A 27,529-nucleotide genomic window follows, 5' to 3' on the forward strand; every position below is an offset into this window, starting at 1 on the left:
AATTTACATAGGCTTTGACTAGCTTGGCAGGTAAGCATGTCTATGTAATAATTTTAGTGATAATTAAGTTTCATTACGTCTGTCATCTCACAAAACTTTTTGATTTCTTTGCATTGTAAAGATGAAAATCGGAAAACGTATAGAGCAAATGTTTTGATCCGACCCTTCTGCTTATAGTCTGCCGATCTGCAAATCAAATAAAATTGCATATTTTTCGTGAGATTTTTGGCAAGATCGTCCTCAAGTCTATAACTGGAACATTTTAAATTTCGACCTAATTTTTCTAAAATTTGATTTGCTAAAACTGAAATTTGGTGTGATACATTGCTAATTTTAATTGAACCGTATTATATAGTAAATTTAGTAATTTTTTTATACGCCCACATCTCTCTATGTGGACGTATATTGTCGGCACCCCTGTCGGTCCGTCCGTCCGTCGGTCCGTCCGTCCGTCAACATTTGCTTGTAAACGCTCTAAAAACTAGATTTTTTGATGGAATCAAATGAAATTCGGTATGTGTATACATATTCATAAAACGAAGATCAAGTTCGAATTTGAGCTATTTTCGACCGTAAGAAGCAGAGTTATTGCCCTTGCCCCAAAATCTTTATTATTTACCATTCGCATGCCGTGGTGGGCGTATATGGCTGTGGTCCCCTATCTTTTTTATTTTTCAGGTAATATGAAGTTAATAAGTGAAGTGTTGTGTGTTTTTATTTTGTCACTGGTACATTTATGCTCGTCAAACCAATTGACAGGCCATTATTTCAAAATATACCGCAGAGATAAACTTATACAAAAGTTTTATGAAAAAAGTGTTAAAAGGTCGAAACTAGAGTGTGATTTAGTTTGTTCGAGTACGACTGGATGTTTTGCGTTTGGATTCCATAAAATAAGAAAAGATTGTTTCCTTTATGATCATTTTCCTGCAGATTGTGAAAACGTTTCTCAGGACAGTGGTATGTTACTCTTTATACCCAAAGAAGAAAGTAAGTAGTATTTACAGTGTATGTAATCTTCCGAAAGCCTGCGAGTACTCGGACAGTTCGACAGCTCACTTTAAGACTTGATATTCGCAAATTTGAAATCGCGTTAGTAGCAATAAAAATTTGGAATGTTCTTATTAGGTATGATGAAACGAAACAAGAAATAAATGTTGTCATTTTTCAATATTCACGGTAACCTAAGTTAAAATTGCCAAATTGTAGAGAATTGTATATTCTACTTATTTTACGTGTTTTTAGGGCGTTAACAGCCAGTTTTACTATAATTAGTTTAAACTGCTTAATATTATCTAATAAGCAATTGGTAAACCTATGATTTTTAACTTTATTTAAATACGAATAAATTTTATATCTAAGAAACCTTGTGTAATATACAACGTTTTCATCTAAAAACATACATAGTTGAGTTAAAGTTGACAAAAAAGCAAGGTATCCCTTCTTCTTTAGACTATTTATGTCTAGTTCTTCGTATGTCTCAAATTTTAATAGTAAAACGTCCATGTGGAAGCAAACATTGCTATGTTGGCATGAGTTATCTTGTCTGACAAGCTAATTATTACACGAGCCTCTGTGTGTAATTTTTATTTCTATCTATTCAGATAAAGAAAATGTAGCCATAGGAAAGCCAACAGGGATATCTACTATAAAACACAATATGCCGTCATGCAGAGCCGTGGATGGTGATTTTACGACCTTTTTTCATACTCATAAAGTAACTTTCTCTTGGTGGTGCGTGGATTTATTGAAATATTATGATTTTACAAAGATCACCATTTATAACAGAGACGATCCAAGTACGTTCTTTTTTATAGATAAAGTCATTTTTAATTCGCAAAGTTTTTTCTGAATGTAGGTAAATCTGTCACAAAGTAAAACAGTTACGGTGGTAAATTGGTCACTGTCGTCATGAAGTTGTGAAACAAACTTCTGTGCCTATAACACAAGCATAGCCTAATAAGTGAATAGCTAAACAAGATCTGTATACAAATAGAAAGTCTTCTAGTATCCAACATTATTTTACAACTTGTTCGTGACCAATTTACCATGAGGCCGATTTGTTTTGTGACTAATTTACCCTGCGACCGATTTACCTGAATTCAGACAATATTTTGCAAGTACCAATTTGTAGTATGCATAAGAAATTGTTTCTTTCCACAGCAATACACATGTATATGTTTAATTTTTCTTTAAAAGTTTAGCCTTATAAATCAAATTAGTTTTACAAATGTTTAATGCATCTGTTCAAAGACTTTTTTCTTTTTTAGATACGGAACCTAATAGAATAAAAACTTTTGAAATTGGATTTAAAAACGAAGGAAGCTGTAACAATGCAACCTATCTGGCAGCTACTTGGTGTTATAAAGACGACCAACAAGTTCAAACAGTTTACCATATAACCGGATGTAACATGTCACCAATCCAACCTTTTGGTTCCCGCTTCATCTTTGTCAAGTTAGAAAGAGTTCCAATATATCCTTTACATTTTCGGGAGATGATTGTTTCAGTTTCTTAACTATATTCCAATCAAGCGGTTGCGCCTGTGGGGGCCAAGTGAGTGAGGAGGGTTGACATTGTACCCCCATTTCCTTTCCGAGAATATGATTTTTTACCCTTTCCCCAGATATGAGTCCAAATGCATCAAATCAATTTTATTTTTCCGAGTCAAAACCTCCTCAGAACCTCCTTGGTGGGTTTCAGGCTAAGTGACTCCCTTTTTGGACTCTCAATCCTTACATTAACCCCATAAAGTCAGTCTGTGCCCTTATTTGCACCCCCAGTTTCAGATGGTGGGCGCCGCCACTGATTCCTTCAAGAGAAATGGGTGCAACTATATTGTTGTTTTGATTATTTGTAACTGTTTAAATCACGAGAGACTATGTTATACTGGACTACATGTATTTCTACAATCTAAAATTGTAGATATAATATATTATATTATATTGCAATTATCTTTTAAGTGTTTACGAACTAATTCTAACGTTACCATTACATGTGGAATATACATCAAATTTATGCCCCCTGCAACGCTGGGATTTTGTGACGCGAACAAATGGTGCATAATTCAGTGACTATTGCTATTCTCGGAATACACCTTTTGTTCGCGTCAAAAAATCCCAGCTTTGGAGAGGGCGGAAATTTGATTGGCTGGCAGTATTATCAAACTGACCAGTGTTCAACAGGCCTGTCGTTAGACCCTAAAGAATTAAAGTGGTTGGATTTTAAAAAAAACACTAATAAAAACGAAATTAAAGTTTGGTCTAGTTTTAATTTGACTGGTTTATAATTCTTTCCAAATATCTCTATATATATTTATAATTTTATTATTATATTATATGTAATATTTTTAATGTTTGTATAATTGTATAATGTTTCTATAATTGTATAATGTTTGTATAATTATATAATGTTTATGTAATTGTATAATGTTTGTATAATTGTATAATGTTTGTATAATTGTATAATGTTTGTATGATTATGTATTGAGACTGCTAATTAATTTATATATTATTAAATTATTTATCTATATCTTCATTATTTACCGTTTGTGATCTATTTAAAGGAACAAGTGGGCCATTTTGGGGGTTGATTTTAGTCTTGATTATAATGCAAATAGTCTTCAGAAGTACTAGAAATATACTAAAATCACATAATTCCTTTAAAAGTACTTCAAACTTAGGAAATTTTACTCACTATTTCTATATATGTCTTTTCTTTATATCACAGAGTAACTTAAATTGACGAGTCGTCGTTTTAACATTCAAACGCAGATAATTTTGGACAAACATGGATTTGAAGGCTCGAATTTCGACGGTGATCTGTGAATACTATTACTGATTACCACAGTTTCTGAGACTGAAGTATGATTCGTCCAAAAATGGCCTGCCTGTCCCTTTAACTATATCTATTTATATTTGATATGTAATCTTCATTTTTAGATGAATAAAAGAGTATAAATCAGTAATCTTAGTAAAGTTTATATCATTTACATCATCTGTTTATAATCAACATTTTACAGTAATCTTAGTAAAGTTTATATCCTTTAAATCAATGTGTTTATAATCAACATTTTACAGTAATCTTAGTTAGGTTAATATCCTTTACATCAATCTGTTTATAATCAACATTTTACAATCATCTTAGTTAGGTTTATATCCTTCACATCAATCTCTTTATAATCAACATTTTACAGTAATCTTAGTTAGGTTTATATTCTTCACATCAACGTTTATAATCAACATTTTACAGTCAGCTTAGTTACGTTTATATTCTTTACATCAATCTGTTTATAATCAACATTTTACAGTCATCTTAGTTAGATTTATAGTCTTTACATCAATCTGTTTATAATTAACATTTTACAGTCATCTTAGTTAGATTTATATTCTTTACATCAATCTGTTTATAATTAACATTTTACAGTCATCTTAGTTAGATTTATATTCTTTACATCGATCTGTTTATAATTAACATTTTATAGTAATCTTAGTTAGGTTTATATTCTTTACATCAGTCTGTTTATAATCAACATTTTACAGTTATCTTAGTTAGGTTTATATTCTATACATCAATCTGTTTATAATCAACATTTTACAGTCAGCTTAGTTACGTTTATATTCTTTACATCAATCTGTTTATAATCAACATTTTACAGTCATCTTAGTTAGATTTATAGTCTTTACATCAATCTGTTTATAATTAACATTTTACAGTCATCTTAGTTAGATTTATATTCTTTACATCAATCTGTTTATAATTAACATTTTATAGTAATCTTAGTTAGATTTATATTCTTTACATCAATCTGTTTATAATTAACATTTTACAGTCATCTTAGTTAGGTTTATATTCTATACATCAATCTGTTTATAATTAACATTTTATAGTAATCTTAGTTAGGTTTATATTCTTTACATCAATCTGTTTATAATTAACATTTTACAGTTATCTTAGTTAGGTTTATATTCTATACATCAATCTGTTTATAATCAACATTTTACAGTCATCTTAGTTAGGTTTATATTCTTTACATCAATCTGTTTATAATTAACATTTTATAGTAATCTTAGTTAGGTTTATATCATTTACATCAATCTGTTTATAATCAACATTTTACAGTCATCTTAGTTAGATTTATATTCTTTACATCAATCTGTTTATAATTAACATTTTATAGTAATCTTAGTTAGGTTTATATCATTTACATCAATCTGTTTATAATCAACATTTTACAGTCATCTTAGTTAGATTTTTATACTCTACATCAATCTGTTTATAATTAACATTTTACGGTAATCTTAGTTACGTTTATATCCTTAACATCAATATGATTATAATCAACATTTTACAGTAATCTTAGTTAGGTTTATATTCTATACATCAATCTGTTTATAATCAACATTTTACAGTTATCTTAGTTAGATTTATATCCTTTACATCAATATCATTATAATCAACATTTTACAATCATCTTAGTTAGGTTTATATCCTTTACATCAATCTGTTTATAATCAACATTTTACAATCGTCTTAGTTAGGTTTATATCCTTTACATCAATCTGTTTGTAATCAACATTTTACAGTAATCTTAGTAAGGTTTATATCATTTACATCAATCTGTTTATAATCAACATTTTACAATCATCTTAGTTAGGTTTATATCCTTTACATCAATCTGTTTATAATCAACATTTTACAGTCATCTTAGTTAGATTTATATTCTTTACATCAATCTGTTTATAATTAACATTTTATAGTAATCTTAGTTACGTTTATATCCTTTACATCAATTTTTTTTATAATCAACATTTTACAGTAATCTTAGTTAAGTTTATATTCTTTACATCAGTAGCCGCGCTTAGACAGCCATAAAAACTGGCCCACTTGAAGTGAACCGTACTCGGTCCGGACTCGGCCCGGTTGGCCTGTACCGTTTACACAGCACTGTTTTCAGAGGGCCAAAATCAAAAGTAGACCTGCTCTCCAGTCAGAGGAGGCGAAAAAAACACAAACATACAAAATGGCGACCGCTTTAAACAAAGCTATGATTTTGAAGTTTTTGTTGAATTTGTCTCGTTTAAAGCGCACCTTAAGAATCTCCAATTTTTTTTTTGAGACACACAGCAATCTTGTGATTATGACTGGCATCTTCCAATTGAACTTGGACGATCTCGTCACCCCAAATAGCGATCAGAGCTTCGGTCTCTTCATCACTCCATGTAGCTCCCCGTTGGCACGCATTTTAACAGTAAGTCGATCCTTTTTTGTCAAAGTTTAGCCTAGATTGTTGTTCCCGCGAATAAAGTAACAGGGTCAAGGTCATTATTGCGCATGCGCACAAGCCCCCTGCTAAACATACTAGGTCCGGACCTGGCCCGGATAAATTGTGGCTGTCTAAACGCGGCTAATGTTTATAATCAAATATAGCATATCAAATATCTGAGATTGCCCGAATTTCTGACCTATGAAATTTTTGCCCGTAAAACTTTCAGAACTGTGACGGGGTGGGGGCGCTCCCTCTGCCGCCCCTCTGCCCCTCAATATTTTAATGATCAATATTATGTTTAATTAAGTTCCTTTGTACTTATCAACATTCTGAAAAGTTCATTATCATTTTATAATAGTTCTGGGTGAATAAAACAATTATTATAATTTACATAGGCTTTGACTAGCTTGGCAGGTAAGCATATCTATGTAATAATTTTAGTTATAATTAAGTTTCATTACGTCTGTCATCTCACAAAACTTTTTGATTTGTTTGCATTGTAAAGATGAAAATCGGAAAACGTAGAGCGAATGGCGTTTACATGGTACATGTTAAACTGCAATCTTAGTTTTTGATCCGACCCTTCTACTTATAGTGTGCTGATCTGCAAATCAAATAAAATTGCATATTTTTCGTGAGAGTTTTGGGCCAACTCTCGGTGGTCTGTCTCAAGAGCTAGAGTCGTTGGCAAGATCGTCCTCAAGTTTACAACTGGAACATTTTAAATTGCGACCTAATTTTTCTAAAATGCGAATCAAAATTTTACTTGATTTGCTGAAACTGAAATTTGGTGTGATACATTGCTAATTTTAATTGAACCGTATTATATAGTAAATTTAATACCAACTAATTTTTTTTTTTTTCAGATAATATGAAGTTAATAAGTGAAGTGTTGTGTGTTTTTATTTTGTCACTGGTACATTTATGCTCGACAAACCAATCGACAGGCCATTCTTTCAAAATATACCGCAGAGATAAACTCATACAAAAGTTTTACGAGCAAAGTGTTAAAAGGTTGAAACTAGAGTGTGCTTTAGTTTGTTCGAGTACGACTGGATGTTTTGCGTTTGGATTCCATAAAATAAGAAAGGATTTTTTCCTTTATGATCATTTTCTTAGTTAGATCTATATCCTTTCCATCAATCTGTTTATAATCAACATTTTACAGTAATCTTAGTAAAGTTTATATCCTTCACATCAACGTTTTTAATCAACATTTTACAGTAATCTTAGTTAGGTTAATATCCTTTACATCAATCTGTTTATAATCAACATTTTACAGTAATCTTAGTTACGTTAATATCCTTTACATCAATCTGTTTATAATCAACATTTTACAGTCATCTTAGTTAGGTTTATATTCTTTACGTCAGTCTGTTTATAATTAACATTTTACGGTAATCTTAGTTACGTTTATATCCTTTAAATCAATATGATTATAATCAACATTTTTCAGTTATCTTAGTTAGATCTATATCCTTTACATCAATCTGTTTATAATCAACATTTTACAGTAATCTTAGTTAATGTTGATATTAAATCTAGAAGATTTCACTAAATGCATATATACTCTTATTGACCACGTTTGATAATTTGAATTTTAGTTTCATTCTGAAAGATTGTATTTCTTTAAAATCAATATTTTTAATAATCAATATGTCCCAAGTTCTTCAACAATATTAACAATCTTAAGAGTTTATTATCACTTTAAAATAGTTCTAGCAGAAGATGGGTGTATAAAAAAAATTGCTGGAATTATTATAATTTACATAGGCTTTTACCAACTTGACAGGTAAGCATGTCTATGTAATAATTTTAGTAACAATTAAGTTTCATTACGTCTTTCCTCTCACGAAACTTTTTGAAATAGGCCCACGTACGCAACCTTTTGCCTGGTTTGCATATTTACAAACAGTGGAGGTACAGGGTGAGGGCATTTGCCTGCTAAGAAAAGTGGTTTGCATCCAAACTTTATTTTTGATAAATTTAAAAATATTATTTTATACGTTTTTTTTTACCTTATAAAAAATGTGTCTGAATGCACCAAATCATTTTCATTTTTCGGAAATTTTCTTGGGAGAACCCTCTTAGCACAGACGCTCGGCAAGAGACTTTTAATCTATAACGTCTCCACAGAGTTGCTTAATTTTTTCCTCAATGTTTATCATGTACTCATTAAAATTAAAAAAATTAAAAATCATGTACTCATTAAAATTAAAAAAATTAAAAACCAAATAGAGTTTTCTGAAACAAATAAATACATTATATTGAATATTGAAATGCTTTCAAGATACAGCCAATTTCAACAATGTCTTATATATCTGTGATTACATGGGTAAGTAACTCAAACACAAGCACAAACTCAAAACGTGATATATGTCCGTGTACGTTGATTGCGCAAAACCGTCAATGTATATTATTCATTTATTAAATGAAAACCGCGTGTTATTGGGCCAGGAAACGAAAGAGGGAAGGATAAATCGCCCACAGTAATGATGCCATAAAGGGGATTCCCAAATATTGGAACTTAGACAGCTGTCAGCCACCCGCAAACGCAAAAACCGAATCGAAGCGTAAAAAGGTATGAAGACTAACAGTGCATCTGGGAACTAATAGCGGAGACACAGGCCTGATTTTTTGGGGTAATCAATTTTACTTTTTATGAAAGCATGATAGCTTTAAGAATATTTTTGATTCATTTATGATATATTTTATTTTAGTACATTTAAAACCAACTTATTACTTTTAGTTTTCAGATAATATGAAGTTAATAAGTGAAGTGTTGTGTGTTTTTATTTTGTCACTGGTACATTTATGCTCATCAAACCAATCGACAGGCCATTATTTCAAAATATACCGCAGAGATAAACTCATACAAAAGTTTTACGAACAAAGTGTTAAAAGGTCGAAACTAGATTGTGCTTTAGTTTGTTCGAGTACGACTGGATGTTTTGCGTTTGGATTCAATAAAATAAGAAAAGATTGTTTCCTCTATGATCATTTTCCTGCAGATTGTGAAAACGTTTCTGAGGACAGTGGTATGTTACTCTTTATACCACAAGAAGAAAGTAAGTATTATGTAACCAGTTGTAGCGCCAGTTGGGGTACAGGGAACGGTGGGGGTGGTGCATTTGATATACGCGCTCTTAATATTCGCTTTGTGTGCCCCTTCATGATCGGTTGTAAAAATTCACTGACAATTTTAATCGTCGTGACTGGACGAAAAAATACATCCGTCTCCCCTTCGCATTCAACCAGGACGTGTTTTAGCGCACTCCCAACCGTTTAATTAGTTTAAACTGATCAATCAGGAATTTTTTTCACCCCTTCTAATACAAATTTAAGTTGATGAAGTAGAAATATTTTATGTATAATTTACAACATTTTTAATAATAAGCTTTGCATAGGCCTACTACTGTATATATAGAAGTTCAGTTACCGGATGCAATACAAGCAAAGTATCTCTTCATCGTATGTCGCAAATTTTTATGATAAAACGTTCTTGTTGAAGCAAACATTGCTATGTTGGCATGAGTTATCTTGTCTGACAAGCTATTTATTACATGGGTCTTTGTATGAAATTTTTATTTCTTTCTATTCAGATAAAGAAAATGTAGCCATGGGAAAGCCAACGGGGATGTCAACTTTAAAACACAATATGCCGTCATGCAGAGCCGTGGATGGTGATTTTACGACCTTTTTTCATACTCATAAAGTAACTTTCTCCTGGTGGTGCGTGGATTTATTGAAATATTATGATTTTACAAAGATCACCATTTATAACAGAGACGATCCAAGTACGTTTTTTTTTTAATGTCAATAGAAAAAGTCAAAACGAGCCCTTGTAACTCGCAAGATATGTTCTGGATTTAGGTAAATTGGTTACAAAGTAAATTGGCCAGGTCACAAGCTCACAGTAATTTGGTCACGAGGTAAATTGGTAAATTGGTCACACAGTAAATTAGTCACAAATTAAATTGATCATAATTTAAATAGGTCATAAGATAAATTGGTCTAAAAAAAAATATTGTGACCAAATTACCTTGAACAGTACCTACTATCTAAAGCCTAAGAGAAAAACAGTTTGGCCTTATAAACCAAATGAATTATTGAAATTAAAGATGTATTTGTCGAATGGACTGAAAGCCTTTTTTGTTTTAGATTTTGAACCTGATAAAATAAGAAATTTTGAAATTGGATTTCAAAACGAAGGAAGCTGTAACAATGCAACCTATCTGACAGCTACTTGGTGTTATAAAGACGACCAACAAGTTCAAACAATTTACCATATAACCGAGTGTAACATGTCACCAATCCAACCTTTTGGTTCCCGCTTCATCTTTGTCAAGTTACAACAAGTTCCAACAGTACCTTTACATTTTCGAGAGATGATTGTATCAGTTTCTTAAGTGTATACCTTCCAGTGGTGGCGTTAGTAGGGGTATCCCCACCCCCTTCCCTATATAGATATTTTGTAAACCCACTTCATTTCTGCGAAATTTCCAAATATGATAATTATACTCCCCAAACTCCCAGATCATAACCTCCCTGGCAACCTTAAAGTTCATTCCCGACAGTAACTCCCATTAAGTCAAAATCAATATGTTTATCTGGGTGCAGCTGTTTGTTAAATACCAACCGATGAATATTGTTATTGTAATCAGTCAATAAATTGATGTTTATTTCACTACATGCGAAGTCATTTACCGGGATTGGGCATAAGTGATGTATAATGCTGGTGCAAACATTGATTTATAGAATTTACATGGGGCATCTTAAACTGCACCATTTGAAGGATCAAACTGTTCAATCACACATTATTTCCTCATCATGTCCACCTGATGTATTACAAGGTCACAATGACAAAAGCTTTACAGCGGACATGGACAGGTTCGACATTTTCAGTGGTTGATTTGGGTCTTGAATATATATAAATAGTCTTCAGAAGTATGAGAAATGTACAACAATGGCATAATTATTTCAAAAATATCTCAAACTAGAAGTTTCACTTTCATGTCTTTTCTAGTCTCCAGAAAAGACGAGTCGTCATTTTAACTTTAACGAAGATAATTCCGGACATGGATTTGAAGGTTTGAATTTCCACGGTCAAACATGGACACACAAAACGGACGGTGAATCTGTCCTTTTAACACAATGTGTCGTTGATAGTGGCCTTGAAAGTTTGGGAACTGGGGAGATTTACTTCCAAAATGTGCAGAACCACTCAGTTATGCACATGGATGGAAAGAATTACCTGCATGACTTACATGGAATTTATACAGATGGGTATTCGAGTAGGCCTACTTAAGCTAACCCTGATCCAAGTACTTATTTGATAAATAAGATATTTTTTGTAAACTTATTCTTCGACTCTTTCATCGAATCAATGATTTAGTAGGCTACAAAGCTAACAACTATACCAAATACCCATTAAAAATAGTATTGATATACCGGTAATTGAAAATATCCAATGACCCAAAACTGAAATAAATGGATTAATAAATAATAGAACTTAGACAAAATATCAAGTATTATATCTTGTTAATTTGATCAAGTCTACCGTGAACAAGGATTTCGTTAAATTTCTATAACTTTTTTGTATAAAATAGTTGGAATTTATTTTGCAGGTCGGAAAAATGCGTTTAGCAATCCAAGAAACTTAGTAAGTAATATTTTATAGCGTGACAAATGGTAAAATCTGTGAATTATATTGAATATTTAATCCAGATGCGGAGAAACGGTTTTTAACGAATTGATCATTATATAGTCTTAATGACTTGGGGTTGATTTATTCTTCAAAAATCGATTCGTGTCATTTTTATATCACTAGGTGGAGTTAAAATGATTTTCAGTGGTCTTATCTAGATGGGGGTGATATTGAATCGATAGCCGTTTATTGGCTCCCTTACATAGTTTTATGTCTCCCTATCATTATGTATGCTGCCCAAAAAGGGCGAACAATACAATAAATATCTATCTATCTACACATAGCATAGAACAATTGACATTAAGTATCTATATCTTTTTGATTTCGTACAAAGACACTGTAAATGAATCAATCTTTACTGAATTTAAGAAGAATTTGCTGGATCTTAAGCCTAATGCTCACTTGCTGGGCCCACCACCCACAGACTCTTGCCTAACGACGGACTGATTATAATATATTATGTTCTAAACAATGATGTACGGTGAATTAAGAGAAAGATATAGAATTATAATTTATGATGTTTTAGATAGATATTTATTGTATTGTTCACCCTTTTTTTAGTTTTGCAATCCAAGAAACTTAGCATATATTATATGAGGTAATATTTTATAGCGTGACAAAATGGTAAAATCTGTGAATTATATTATTATGTATTTTTCGTTCATATCGTTTATTATGTTTATTTTGTATTATTAAAATAGATAGAATCATATGTTCTTGGTATCGTACCACTGGTACGGTTATAACGACCTGATGGTACTTACAAAGTATCTGGTCATTCGATTCGTACCATTAGAGGAGACAAAATAATCTGCATTTATTCTACTTTCGACAACTCTACAATCCCAAATGGTATTCCAATGTCGAGTCTAATGCACCACTTATCTTATGAGACAATACGGAAAGCCCAGAGCCCAATTCTTTGAAAATCTCAGCGTTAGACGCTAAGGTGGTACGATAACAGCAACTCTACCCTATAAGGTGAATTAAGAGAACTATATATATATATATAAGCTAGGCTTACACATAATAATGTATCATGTTTTAAACATTAATATAGGGTGAATGAAGAGAGCGATATATTCACCTTAATAATGTATCATGTTCTAAACAATATCAACAATATGTGGTAGAAAAGAGAGCGGTATCACCCGATAATATAGGGCCTATCATGATTTGGAGGATGATATAGACCCAGTAGTAGTGAGAAATTCCCAAATAATGTTAAATGTCCAAAATGTAGGCTAAATTTATAAAATAATGCTTTACTCGTATTTTAAACATTGCATATGCTACAGTATTTTTTTTTAATGCTGTTGGTTAGGTCTAGGCTATCACTAAATATAAATGTGTCGTCGTTGGCAGAATGATCACGTTTACCAAAAATAGCTAAGGACACTAAAAGTGGGTGATATAAGGGAGGCAACTCCATTCAACCCGGCGAAGTAGTCACGTGATAATACAACATGGCGGACAACACAGCACCACCCCCATTTGACGATGAAGAAGAACAAAAAGACGATGAAGACCTATTTGCGGATGCAAACGAGGTGAGATTATAATAATTTTGTGATCCAACGTTCAGTGTAGGTTTCAATCCCAAATTCGTGCTATTTTTATTTAATATTGCTATGGAAATTTCGTATAGAAATCGGACAACTGTGGCTATTTCAATTTAGTTGACAGTTTTCAGTGTTGAATATTTTTGAGTCATGATTGATTTTGTCAGTCCTATTATTAGAATTGATAAATGGTCATTAGGATATCAAAAGATGAAAAGTTTCGAAAAGTTTTTGTTGCTACCCAGATGTAGCAATGGACAGAATTCTGTTTGTCTGCTTTACTGGTAAAGTTATAACATATTTAGTTAAAATCAAAAAGAGACCTGTACCGGTACCACAAATATAATACAGTGGTGTAACCTATTTTCGTGGATATAAGGATTCAACTCCGAATTACTTTGAAGTTAAAAAAACGTAATTTTTATTTATGTCTTAGGTGTTTCCTCAGATAATCTACCAAATAATTAAAATCGGTTTATTTCGATTTTCTTTATGAATCCTTCACTTTGACCCATATTTCATGAGCAACCAACTCAGCAACGGCGGCAGAATGCGTCACCTATTTTCGGGTACAATGTTTGATCTATAAATAAGTCGAGAAAAACACGTTGTATGGATACCGGGTGGTATAATTAATTTCTCTTAGTATTTATCTTTAATATCAATTCATTATAACTAATGACTATTCCTTCAAAGAACCATGATTTAAAAAAAAAATTATGACTGACAAAATAAGATACGTAGCGTGATTTATTGCTAAAAGTCACTGAAACAACATAAGAATATGGTCCACTTTGTGTTCCATAGAAATTTTCTGCTTACACGGAATCCGCTAGTTGATCACGTGACTTCATTCGTTGGACTACATTCTAGCAGACGACACTTGGAATTCCGATTTCCGCTTGGGATTGTAAGGAAATTCGGCCGATAAAAAATGGTGACGTTTGGTAATAATTGAAATCCGCCATTTTGTATTTGTCAAAGTATACATTAATACATTTTACCTTTCTTGAAACTATTGGATTCATTCTACTAGCTGATATTGTAGAGAAAACCCATGTTTATCAAAACAAACTAATGCGGAGGTTGCGCAAGGTCGCTCATGTAAATTATTAATCATTTCCGGAAATCCACGAATAATAGGTTTCCACGAAATTAGGTTACTTGACTGTACATACTACCTAAATTGATATTTCTTGATATCTAGTTTTGAAATTATCAAAAGGTATGACTTGAAAATTGTTTGGGTGAAGCTGAAATAATTTAAAGTTCTTCAATGTCACATTAAAAGGATTGTTTCCTCATGTGGGTGTTATTTTCCATAGAATTACTCATAATTTCATATAACTTTCTAGATATTTCCTTGTTATAGGGTTTATTTAAGCTATCTATCCATAAAGCATTTTTTAAAATAATAATCTTTTATGTATCATGTTTTCCTACAATTCATTAAATATTCCATGAATGTAAAGAATATCATTACACTGAGGCCATTATTATCATTATCAGGCCCTGTGCACTTTAAAGAGCCCTCAACGGTTGAAAATCTATAAAAATTAGTGCTTTCCTGGCAAGGGTTCCCCCATTGCACACTGCTTGGCATGCCTTAATTCATAAGAATGTAATGGTATATTTGGGTTATTTTCAAGAGAACCAAATGCTTGATTTTCCAAAACTGTGTTAATTACTTTGTTACTTTTTGTTTGAAACTTTTATGTATCAAGCAATTTTGAGTGTGAAAATTGGAATTTTTCTTATAGTTTCTATGTCATATATAAATTTACAGAATATTTGTAATGTCTGACCAAAAAGGATATAATGACATTCAGATATTTGACCTGGAATCCATTGTGAATAGGCTTACCTACCTTCATTTGATTTTCATTAATTTGAAATTTTGTAGTCCACTCAGAAGAAGACTGTTGCCACACCAGCCGAGATAAAGTTAAATGATGATGATGATTCTGATAAAGAAGAAAAGAAAGCAGACGACAATCCACCAGCTGCAGAAATAGATTTGAATGATGAAAGTGAACTGGAAAAAGATGATGACTTGTTTGGAGGTACCATTTTCTTTGATCAATTTCTAACTTTCCCTACCATATTCTAAGCGAAGTAACCTACCCAATCCAGAAAATTTACAAAATGCATTGCATTTATTAAAAATTAGTTGAATTATTTTAAAGGGAAACTTTCAAATACCAGTAAGCTTATGCCTTGAAAGACATAGTTCACCATAGTTTTCTGGGGGATGATTTTGATAACTCAGTTGAACTAGACCAGCACGAAAATTGCATAATCCCTTCAAATATACTTAAAACTAGGAAATTCAATTTCTATTTCTACAAGGGAGTCTTATGAAAAGACCTGTCTTCATTTTAACTTTCGAACGTGGATGTTTCCAAACACACATGAACTTAAAGGCTGAAATTTCAACAGTAAACTGCAAATGTTCATTAGTATTGATTAGCTGAGCTAAAAAGAAAATGTTTATCTCGTGCAGGAAAAAGTTCGGAGGTGGCTCTTGATTCTGATAGCGAGTCGAAACCAGCAGACACCAGCAGTTCCTCCAATACAATTATACAACCTATTATAGAAGCACCAAATTTAGTTAGTGGTAGTGTTGATAAACCTCAAATAAAAGTAACACAATCTTCAACCTCATCCTCTAAAACGGAATCTAGAACTACTAATTCTCATGATGAGGTAAGAATATTTTTCTTAGAAATGATTTTTTTGTTTTTGTTGGCTCATTGATGTGGTATATTTTTATTTTGATCTTAAGCATGCTGTGAAAGCACAGGCATGTAGACATAACCTCAATTGAGATAAATATAAATGAAATTATATATTACCACCTAAAATTCCCCCAATTCTAGAAGTATTTGAAATATTACTTAGCTTTGATTTCTACATTTTTAGTTTCATCTTGAAATACACTAGAGAAGTGGTTCCCAACCTTTCTCAGCCCCATCCCCCCTGGAGCAATCACCTGGACCTTTCATACCCTCAAAAAATTGTTGCATCCACATTTTTAGCATGTGTTGATGTGAGTTGCTCTCTCAATTTAAAATAAATTCTTCTCCTACACCAGTTGGCCACACCCCTGACACCCTAGTTCCACACCCCCAGAGAACCTTTATTTTGTTCCATTTACCAGCTGTCAATTATTTTACTCTCAGATCGAAGTAGAAGATGATGAATACTCTATAACTATTAAAGTAACTGATCCCCATAAAGTAGGTGATGGTATGTCAGCATATATAGCATATAAAGTTTTAACTAGAGTAAGTATACAATTTTAATATTTGATTGGCTTCATCTGTCATTTACCTTGAAATCTTCTGAAAGTCATTCTGCTGTTGGTTCTCTTCCCCTCCCATCTATCCATGCTACCGATTTGAATTCCTCTATGATGGAATAACAACTTTTGAACTATGTGAAAGACAAAACATCCTGAACTCAATCTGTAGCAAGTTGGATTGTTGTCTGTCAGACTGTCATAGGTTTGAATCCAAGGCCAGTACTCTTGAGAGTTGGTCGCCCCTAATACTAATCTGTTGGTCTTTCATATATATATTTTAGGGCATAAATGATGATCAGGTGCTATGAATGAGGATCATTTCCCCTAATAAATCCTTCTATGCCAAAGCTTATATATTTTGATTGTTAGTTAATTCAGGAAAAATTCTCCATTTTCAGACAACAATTCCAGCATTCCGTAAAGCAGAATTAATGGTTATAAGAAGATTTAGTGACTTTCTAGGTATTCATTCAAAATTGGCTGATAAACATGTCCATTTAGGTATTGTTGTTCCTGCTGCACCAGAAAAAAGTGTGCTAGGTAAGTTTAGTTATTTTATCCTACATATATATTAACATTTAAAATGTACATTTTTTGGTAATTAGATGTGTCCAGAAGCACAACTCAACACATGCTTCCATTTGTCTGCACTTGGAATTCACAAGGGAAGAAAATTACGTCAGTGTAAAAGGAAGACCAAGAAGTATTAGGTCAGAAAACAAAAGAGAAGAGAAGAAACCCTTCAAAATAAGATCCCACTATTTTGTCACCTTGCCATCTGTTCGTAGCTGTTTGCAAACGCAAAAAATTGCTCACTGAGTCGTCCATTAGGCTTATGTGAGCACAAAATTGGATTTGCTTAGGGTTTGGTTAGGATTTGCTCTGATAATAGGTTAACAGTAATAACTTCATTCCATTTATTCCAGGAATGACCAAAGTTAAAATGTCAAAGGAAGAATCTGGTTCTGCTGAATTTATAGAAAAACGAAGAGCTTCGTTAGAAAGGTAAGGCTGATAGGCTCATATTGCTGATAATGTAATTTTCTTTCATTTGAGCTTTCTGCTTAGTATTTAGGCACTGAGATGCTTGATTTTGGAAATTAAATATGATTTGGAAATGATTAAAGCCCATGTGCATCAAAGGGAGTTCGATTTGGGTTTTGAATATATGAAAATAGTCTTCAGAAGTACATGACTATCCCTTCAAAAATAACCTTAAACTAGGAATTTCACTTTCTATTTCTATATATGTCTTTTCTATATGTAACAGAGTCTCAAGAAAAGACGAGTCATAATTTTAATTCTCAAACTGGGATAATTCTGGATACATATGTATAGGAAGGCTCAAATTTCGATGGTAAGCTGTGAACACCATTACCGATTAGCTTAGCTAAAAAATTCTATGTTTCTGAGACAAAGATATGATGAACCTCTCACTTTAATGTTCTAGTTTAATATTTAACAGAGGAATGACATGAAACATTCTGTTTAAGGTTTTTAAATAGAACAGCTCAACATCCTGTGTTGAGGAATGATCCTGATTTCCGTGAGTTTCTAGAGAGAGAAGATTTACCTAGATCTACTAGTACATCAGCTCTTAGTGGTGCTGGTGTTATCCGTCTGTTCCATAAAGTTGGTGATGCAATGGAGAAGATTACATTCAAGATGGATGAGTCAGATGAGGTAGGTTCATGGTTTTTTTTTTTTATTTTAAGAAAGTCCTGAAAGACATTTCGATGAATAAAAATCAATTTTCATATTTTCAACATTGCTTGTGTCTGCAAGAGTTTTTGAATTTAGTCTTAATTTAATTTTTGGGTCTTGATATATTTGAGGTAACCAATCTCATAAAAAAATATTTATCAAATGAGTTCACTTATGTTATTTTCCAAGCCTTTAAGCAATGGTAGTAACATAAATTTCACATTGTGTTAACATGTGTTCATAATTACTGACACATGAACACAAGGTCAAGTAGTATATTAAATATGTTATGATAATGGTATTAATTAATTGTGTTATCAATCTTGATTTGATAATTGATTTTTATTTGTTGAACTTTTGTATTCAAATGGACATTATTTTTTGTTGTATTAGACAATCTTTCATACCATGCATGTACACAAATGTGATGCAAACAAGCTACTTGTTGCAGGGGCTTCAAGCTATTTGCTAATTTTTAAGTCAAACGCTGTTTGTAGGAAACTTAAGTTATGTTTTTACCTAATTCATACAAATTTGCACTTTCCAACCTTCGTAAAAGAAACCTGAATTTTGATTTTCTGAACCACTTTTCAGAATGTGATTCTGACGTGCGAGTTTATATACCATAAAATAACCAAAATTTGATATTGCTGTATTCATGCTAATAAGAAAAAAATATATCCATTCAAATTAAAGGGATTGTAAAGAAGTTTTCCTAAAATTTTGTGTGTATTGGGGAGACTGATGTCATCAATTGACACCATTCCAGTTTTCAATCAGATGTCTGTGGTTCTTGCAATTCCACTGAAACTAAGTTTTTAATGTCATCACTAAACTCCAAATATGCTTTATCACAAAAGATTTTTAGCGATTTGTGAAATCACTAAACACTTGGTTTTAGTGGAATTGCAGGAACCACAGATGTCGGATTTGAAACTGGAATGTTGTTAATTGATGCTATCAATGTCCCCGATACACATAAAAGTTTTATAAAATCTCCTTACAATCCCTTATTTATAGAAGTTCGATATTCATTCTAAAAAGCTATTTGGTATATCTACTGGCATGACTGAAACTGACAAAATTTTCACATCAACAACTAATATTTTCAATCTGATCAAAATTATACTCTAGATATTTTGTTTTGCATATTTTCTGTGGGTTATTTTAATCATACTGCGTGTTTGGTCAGCAAAAATTATCAAATCATTTGAAAGCATCGCCATGGTCATTCTGAATGTAAAGAAATTTGTTGTAAGATAAGATGCCCTAAGCTAAACATGGTGGATCGGAGAGCAATTGCCTCGAAAAATAACTTGATTATTAGACACTAAGTTGAAGAAGGTAATCTTCACAATGATGATAAGGTGACTAAGGCCTGTTTATGTATGGCGGACCAGACGAGCTAGGTGAGATGTCCTGGTTTGCCGGGTATCTTGGGTCTGACGTCATGTACGTATTTACTGACACATATATAAAGCGGGCCAACCTGAGTATCCAAGTTCCTCATTAAGTAGACAGGAAAGCCCAGCTATCAGGGTCAAACCAGTATGCATATAAGCCACAGCGCATCCTCCTGGAAATAAAATCCCAAGCCAGCACTCACATAACGAAAGGCAAATATTTCAACCTGGGTAACTAAGCTAGCTCTGGTTACAAGGATGGTCTGTTACATATGACCAGGCCCTAAAGCATGAAATATAAGTTATACATAGTAAAGATTATATAAAAAGAAAATATAAGCTATATATGATGTTTAGGTTATCTATTATGATCCTAATTTTTTATTTTATCAGTGCTTTTTCTATAGCTGAGCATTACTTAAAGAGCTGAGTTTTTAACCTAAGCAATATCAATGTTTTACGCTATATTTTGAAAACAAAAACGGGGTCAAAAATAGGATTGGTGAATAAACCCACATATGAATGCAACAAAATATCTAGAAATGTATTTTAGTCAGACTGTCAATATTTCTTTCTGAATCATAACTTCATTCTCATCAAATCATCTCTTCATCTGCCCATTTTCTGCCCTTTTTGCTGCCAGTGGGTAGGAATTTACCTACATACTTATTTCTGTTCAATTGTCCCGCGATCTCCTTCTGAACAGTGGGAAAATGAAATGGAGGTATGTTTGAATGTGTCTGTTGTCTTCTTTACATATTGTTTTATTCAATCCCTTTGTTATGCTTTTATAGGGGGCGCTCAATTGGTGGGGTTTTTGCACAATCAGAAATCTTGAAACAGGGTTCAGAACGCGTTCCTCTTGAGCTGAAAAAATAGGTGTAGACAGAATTAAAAACGGCAGAGTGAAGATTAGAAGAGAAAATTTTGAATGTGACATATGTGTACCGTTCGATTGAAGCCCAAATTAGAACATCTGCCTGTTCAGCACTAACCAATCGAGCGCCACCTATGTTTGAATTGCTTTGAATACCCTTATGTAAGTTGTTTATAGATGTAGGTATGGGCTTGATCTAATTAACAGGCAATCAATATGTACAGCTCAATGAGATGTCTTAATTTTGATCTTTGACACTTTAGAAAACATGTTGAAATCGTTTCTACTTACAGAGATAGGTGTGGCATTTTTGGGGGTTGATAATTGGTCATGAATATATGTAAATAGTCTTCAGTTTTACTAGAAATGTACGAAATCACATAATTCCTTTAAAAATACTTTTTACTAGGAATTTTACTCGCTATTTCTATAAATATCTTTTCTATATATCACAGAGTATCTTAAATGACGAGTCGTTTATCAAACGCAGATTATTCTGGACACACATGTCGCATCTGTCCCTTTAAGGCAGTTATAAATTAATTCTTATATAAAAGAACTTCAAAAATGCATAGAAATGTAGTGTGAAAGTCATATTAATATGACTAGTTATACTAGTCCTTAGATAGACAATTCATTTGAGCTTCATTTATTTTGAGCTTCGCTTGAATCAGAGGCCTGAGTGTAGTATTTGGCCTTCAGTTAGTCATAGTTTGTTATTGATTTTTCCCTATCATGTTGTACAAGTCTTGAAATTGTGTTTTGAAGAGATTGTAATGAATTCTTCTATTGTTTGGTTTGCTCTCCCACCCCCAGTAATATGAGAAATTTTGTGTTTGAGACACAGATAGACATAATTAAAATTCGATTACAATTCGTATCTTTTTTGTTTTGTGATATTTTTAGTCTGAAAGGTAATCTAGCAAGTTTTTTAACAAAGGTTGTCCCAAAGGTAATATATCTAACCAATCATTCTGACCAATTCGTGATGAACGAAGGAATTGTGGGATATCGAAACCCAAATTAGATCAATAAGATAGCCTCTTTGAGTCTTACTATCCCACAATTCCTTATTTTCATGAAACAAGTTGTAAATGGCATGCTTTGATTGGTTAAAACTAACATCATTTGGACAGACCTGTAGTAGAAAACTATTTAGATTCCACTGTGGACTAAAAATGTCTGAGAAAACAAAAAAGATGAGAAATGGTAATTTATTTTTAACAAGATAGTAAAGAGGTTTCTAAATGTTGTACGTGTATCAGAGACACTGATATCATCAATTTGCACCATTCTAATTTTCAGTCAGATGTCTGTGGTTCCTGCAATTCCACAAAAAACAAGTGATTAATTGCAAAATATGGGGTGTATCACATAATGTCCTTCATTATAAGTGAAGTAATCAAACACTTAGTTTTAGTGGAATTGCACTAACCACAGACGTCTGATTGAAATTTGGAATTTTGTAAATTGATGGCATCAGTGTCCCTGATACACATAACAATTTTAGAAAACCTCTTTACGATCATTTTGATAAGATTGACTTATAGAAAAACCTCTTAACAATCTTTTACTAGTATGCTATATCAATTGTTATATATTTGATATCAATACAGATATAATTAAATTAGTAGGTGTATATTGTACTTAGAGCTAGATAACATTTGTGTACATGCATGATATATAATTACATAATTTATATATAGATATCATATCACTTTACAACACTTAACTCACCATTATATTATAGAAGATATATAGTCATTATAAAATTATTATTTTACTAGCTGATAGAACTCCATAGCACAATATCAAAGTTTTAAAATACATTAGTGTTATTAAAGGAATATTATTTCTTAGGATGACCAAAAAATTCATCACTGGACCTACCGTGTGTCTGATTATACAACAGAATCCCTCTATAATCCCAAAAATCCATAAAAAAAATTTTGATAAAATTACAGGTAATTATTGAAAAACGCTTAATTTTTAGAAGCTTAATGGATTTTTCGTCTATGAACATATATATCTTGGCCAAGTTTGAAACTTTTAATCTTATGTTTATTCTAAGAGGTAGTATTCCTTTAGAGTCACTAAATTTTTGCTTTATCTGCTGATAGAATTCAATTTAAATCTATCTGCTGTGCTATTTAGAATTAAAATGAGTTAAAACTCACATACAGTTCATTGTTCAAGGACAGGAGAATTTGATGCATAATCTTTGCTTAGAGCTCTATTTGCTGGTAAATGAAATAATTACTTTGCAAGATTGTTGGGATATCAAATTTTGACCATTTTGTTTAGCTTCTTAATGGCACTGAAAATCTTTCAATGACTTTGCGTTGATAGATATAAAAAGTTTTATAAGTCATATTTCTTCATCAGAATTTCAACATATTGTCCCAAATTTTGTCTGCAAATTATCCTCTGTTAAAAACAAATTTTTAAGACATAATTTGTACTCATGTTTATATTTTTATCAATGCAAAGACATTCTAAGACTTAGAGTAATATTTTGAAGCTGTTATTCCAACTCTTATGAAAATAATCTGTAAAATTTGATGGCCTTCCAATGCACTTAAAAAGAAATTAGGAATCCATATTCATTGATATTAGTTGCAGGCTGTCCATTGGTTCTAAAATTCCTTAAAAATCCAATATTTTTAGTTTTGTTATATTTGTTTAAATTCAAGGGAAAATCGTTTATAAGCCTTATTTTTTATATCATGACAAGAATTCTGTCGTGAATGGCCTCAGATGCAAGCAAAACAAACTGTATTCAATATTTTCATGGGCACATTTTTGTTACATTTCTTTAGTTTCAAATGGTCAAAAGTAATTCATATGTTTAAAATTGCTATGACTTGGATATATAATTCCTTAATTAGCCAATGTTGAAATATATTCAATGTTGAAACTATTCAATACAATGGATAGTCTGAATAATTTTATATGTTTCTGTTTTATAGTGGTTTGAAGAAAAACAGTTACAAGTGAATGCATTAGATATTCAGCTACGGAAGTTACATACTAGTGTGGAGACATTAGCAATGCACAGAAAAGGTATGTCAACATCCAAAAATCTTTTTAATAGCACCAGTCTAGTTGTTTGAGGTATTAAACTGCAAGATTTGGCCCTGTATCTTCATCAAAATACCTAGGCCCCGTGTGCTACAGGCTGTGCACGTTAAAGATCCCTCGACAGTTGGAAATCGAAAAAGAGCAGGCTAATGCCGCTGTCCTGGCAAAATTTACCTCATCGCACCCTGCATGGCGTTGCCCGTCTTCATTAGCCCACATGGTGCAGAAAAGTAGGACGTAAAACTCCATTCATTTCATTTTCATTTCATCAAAATAGATAAACTACTTAAATAGAACGATATTTCTAGAAGCTCTACTAGCAGTAGCTCTACTGGCCACATGATTTCTGGTGAAACGGCCATTACCAATAGATGTTAACATCAAACACTTTAAAGGAACACTGCTTCTTAGAATTAACATAAAATTTTAGAATTTTAAACTTGGTGAATAAGAGCCAGTAGATATACCTGGTGTCATAAGTAACATAACAGGATCCTTATATAATCCGATATATCCAAAAAACTTAATAATTATCATAAATATGCAATTAACTATTGAAAAACGCTTAATATTAAGATTAAGCATTTTTAATAATTACTTAATTTTATGAATTTTCCAGATTTTCCAGGGATTCGGTTGTAACTTTATGACACCAGGAAAGTTCACTGATGAATATATACTCATATTGATCATTCTTGATAATTAAATTTTATGTTCATTCTAAGACGTAGTATCACTTTAAGTATGGCGTATAACTGGAGTTTTATTTTATTTACATTCAGTAATCAAGAAGTTAAGACAATCTCTTTTGGATTCAGGTATTGATTTTCATGCTTTTACTTTCAGATTTAAGTGTTAGTACAGCATCATTTGCTAAAAGTGCAGCCATGTTAGGAAATATAGAGGAACACACTGGGTTATCCAGAGCTCTGTCACAGTTAGCAGAGACAGAGGAGAAAATAGAACAGCTACACAAAGACCAGGCTGACCAAGACTTCTTTACTTTAGCTGAACTTATTAAAGATTATATTTCTTTAATAGGCTCGGTTAAGGTGAGTGTTTCTTTTTGCTTATTTATCTTTTTGTTTATTTTATGATCGGCCATGTTGAAACCAGAATGAGGCTCATAACACAAACAAGAAAAAAGGTCATGTTGTGTTACTGCATAAAATGGCAACCTTCACATCTTTAAGCTCTTCTTATCAAATCCTAACAACTCAAAACTAATCGTATTTTACATCATTAAAATCAGAATCCGTGAGCCATTTAATGATACTTTTAAATAAAGTTTACCTTCATAAATTTCTGAGGCCAGTTTTAAGCCCCTTTTCGCGTTGTTGATGAGGTGTTCAGTGACGTCACTATTCATTGAAGTTAGCTCAACATTGTGAATGTATGCTTTGGCCAATATATATCCTTGTGTATTTATAGGATGTTTTCCATGAGAGAGTTAAAACATACAAGAATTGGAAAGAAGCTGAATTAACATTAACTAAAAAGAGAGAAAATAAAGCTAAATTAGAAACAAACCATAAAACAGATAAAATTCAACAAGCACAAGAAGAAATTACAGAGGTAAGTACTAAACATTTTCCCATTTTCTTGTTCTTTGGTTTTGAATCTGTCCGGTATTTTTGTTGCATATAAATATAGTTTTTCCTGAAGCCCAAAAAATTAATATCATGAACATTAAATTCTAGTCATAGCCAATAAAGAAAATGTACTGAAAAGCTTTTGTTATCTGTAAAGCTAATTCTGATTTCAATTATTTTTTTAATGCAGTGGAGTGCCAAAGTTGAAAAAGGTCATGATGATTTTGAGAAAATATCTGACAATGTTCGTAAAGAAGTAGCAAGATTTGAAAAATATAGAGTCATTGATTTTAAAAATAATGTTGTACAATATTTAGAGGCATTAATGGACAATCAACAAAAGGTAAGGTTTTTTCTGTTCTAAGTGCTTCTGGGCAATACTAAACTAAAAACTAATAGGATATTTTACAATGATGCCAACTTCTGTATCTTTAGAATTAGGAAATATAGGTTACCAGATTTTCTCATTTTGACAGATAAGACTTAAGATTTAAACGAAGCAGACAGAATGTCATCTTCACAGTGTCAAGCCATGAGGAACTAACTCTTATACCTTGACATCTTTTAGAACTTTTCTTGTATTGTAAAAGTTTGTAAATTCAGTGATTTGATTGAATTTTACACCAATGAATACGTCAACCATAAGGCTTAATGTTTAAAGTCTTTTGGTGTATCTGTTAGCTTACAATCCAATCAAATTGCATCATTCGATGACATCAAAGTACAGGTATTCGACATATTTTGTAATCACCTTGCATTGTGAAGATTACAGAATGTCTGTTAAACAATTCCAATAGATATTTCCCCAAATTTGATATGAATTTTTGACTTGCAAATCAATTATTATTGTAATGTTTCTTTTTGTTTTTCCAGTTAATAAAATATTGGGAAGCATTCCTACCAGAAGCTAAAGCAATCGTATAAAAACCCTGCTCATATATATTTCCTATATAATTATTTTTATGTATTTAAAACAAACCCTTGTATAGACCGATCACTGTTTGTATCTCAGCACAGAAAAGTCTAACTATATATCAACTACTGCATGAAATTTTCACTGCATCTCTGAATTTTGTGTTGGTTTGAGATTAGTTAAATAAAGAAAATTAAGAGGTCAATAATCTATTCAGGTACAATCAGTAATAATCTATTTTGATGATCATAGACTATATATGATCTAAGGATGAGGACTTAGTTATTATGATCATAGACAAGATATATATATTTTGATGATTTATGAACTAGAATGATAATTGAGTTTTGATAATCATAGTCAAGATATATATTTTGATGATTTTTCGAATAGGAATGATGATCAAGTTTTGATGATTATAGACAAGACATATACATTTTGATGATGTATGAACAAGAATGTTTGAGTTTTGATGATCATAGACATAAAAGGCATATTTTGATGATTTATTATTTAAGGATGAGGACTTAGTTATGATGATCATAGACAAGATATATATATTTTGATGATGTTTGATTTTGATGATCATAGACATAAAAGGCATACTTTGATGATTTATATGATTTGAGAATGAGGACTAAGACAGAGATTAGTTGCTATTTTATTGGTAGTAGTCAGGGTTAAGAATCTGCTTAGATTACATGGCTATTCTGATTAATTTGTATTCTATTTCCATAGGTCTATTTTGATGATTTTGATATCAAGAAGGTAGTTTGATGATCATTGCAAATGTCTTCAATTTCATCACAAAGGCATTGCTATGACTTCTTTTGGTCGAAATTTTAGCTGGATCATTTTGGTAGAATTATGAGTAGTTAGGTATAATTTTTTTATGGACTATCTCTAACATTCCTTTCAAATATCTGGATAAATTCAAGCAGTTTATGTAAATGTGTTACATTTAAATGTAGTGTAGACTGTTAATAAGTTACTTGAAAATAGTGCTCCTGAAGACCTTACACAATTATTCTTTGAAAAATATAATGTCTTTGTTCAGTACTTTTCGTTTTCCTTTGCACTAGGCAAATTACTTACACTTTTCATTTTGTATTCCACTT

The 27,529-nt window shown here is 31.9% G+C and overlaps 3 protein-coding genes across 3 annotated transcripts; all 3 read left to right on the forward strand.

The window, feature by feature from the left end:
• Positions 1-626: 626 nt before the first annotated feature.
• Positions 627-2,518, forward strand: LOTGIDRAFT_162697 (hypothetical protein; the record flags this gene model as incomplete). The annotated part of the gene is made up of 4 exons (XM_009058697.1): positions 627-678; positions 934-990; positions 1,605-1,799; positions 2,271-2,518. The coding sequence occupies 4 exons, from the start codon at positions 627-629 to the stop codon at positions 2,516-2,518; spliced, it is 552 nt and encodes a 183-aa protein (XP_009056945.1).
• A 6,058-nt stretch (positions 2,519-8,576) lies between these two features.
• On the forward strand, positions 8,577-10,677 carry LOTGIDRAFT_162698 (hypothetical protein; the record flags this gene model as incomplete). The annotated part of the gene is made up of 4 exons (XM_009058698.1): positions 8,577-8,603; positions 9,018-9,336; positions 9,871-10,065; positions 10,430-10,677. The coding sequence occupies 4 exons, from the start codon at positions 8,577-8,579 to the stop codon at positions 10,675-10,677; spliced, it is 789 nt and encodes a 262-aa protein (XP_009056946.1).
• Positions 10,678-13,441: 2,764 nt separating this feature from the next.
• On the forward strand, positions 13,442-26,422 carry LOTGIDRAFT_162699 (hypothetical protein; the record flags this gene model as incomplete). Its single annotated transcript, XM_009058699.1, has 12 exons — positions 13,442-13,525; positions 15,649-15,652; positions 16,041-16,243; positions 16,720-16,824; positions 17,240-17,381; positions 17,768-17,846; positions 18,335-18,524; positions 23,795-23,888; positions 24,753-24,958; positions 25,338-25,481; positions 25,689-25,841; positions 26,372-26,422. 12 exons carry the CDS (start codon positions 13,442-13,444, stop codon positions 26,420-26,422), a joined length of 1,455 nt encoding a protein of 484 aa, XP_009056947.1.
• Positions 26,423-27,529: the final 1,107 nt, after the last annotated feature.

Source organism: Lottia gigantea, assembly GCF_000327385.1.
Source record: "Lottia gigantea unplaced genomic scaffold LOTGIsca_35, whole genome shotgun sequence".
NCBI classification, from domain to species: domain Eukaryota; kingdom Metazoa; phylum Mollusca; class Gastropoda; family Lottiidae; genus Lottia; species Lottia gigantea.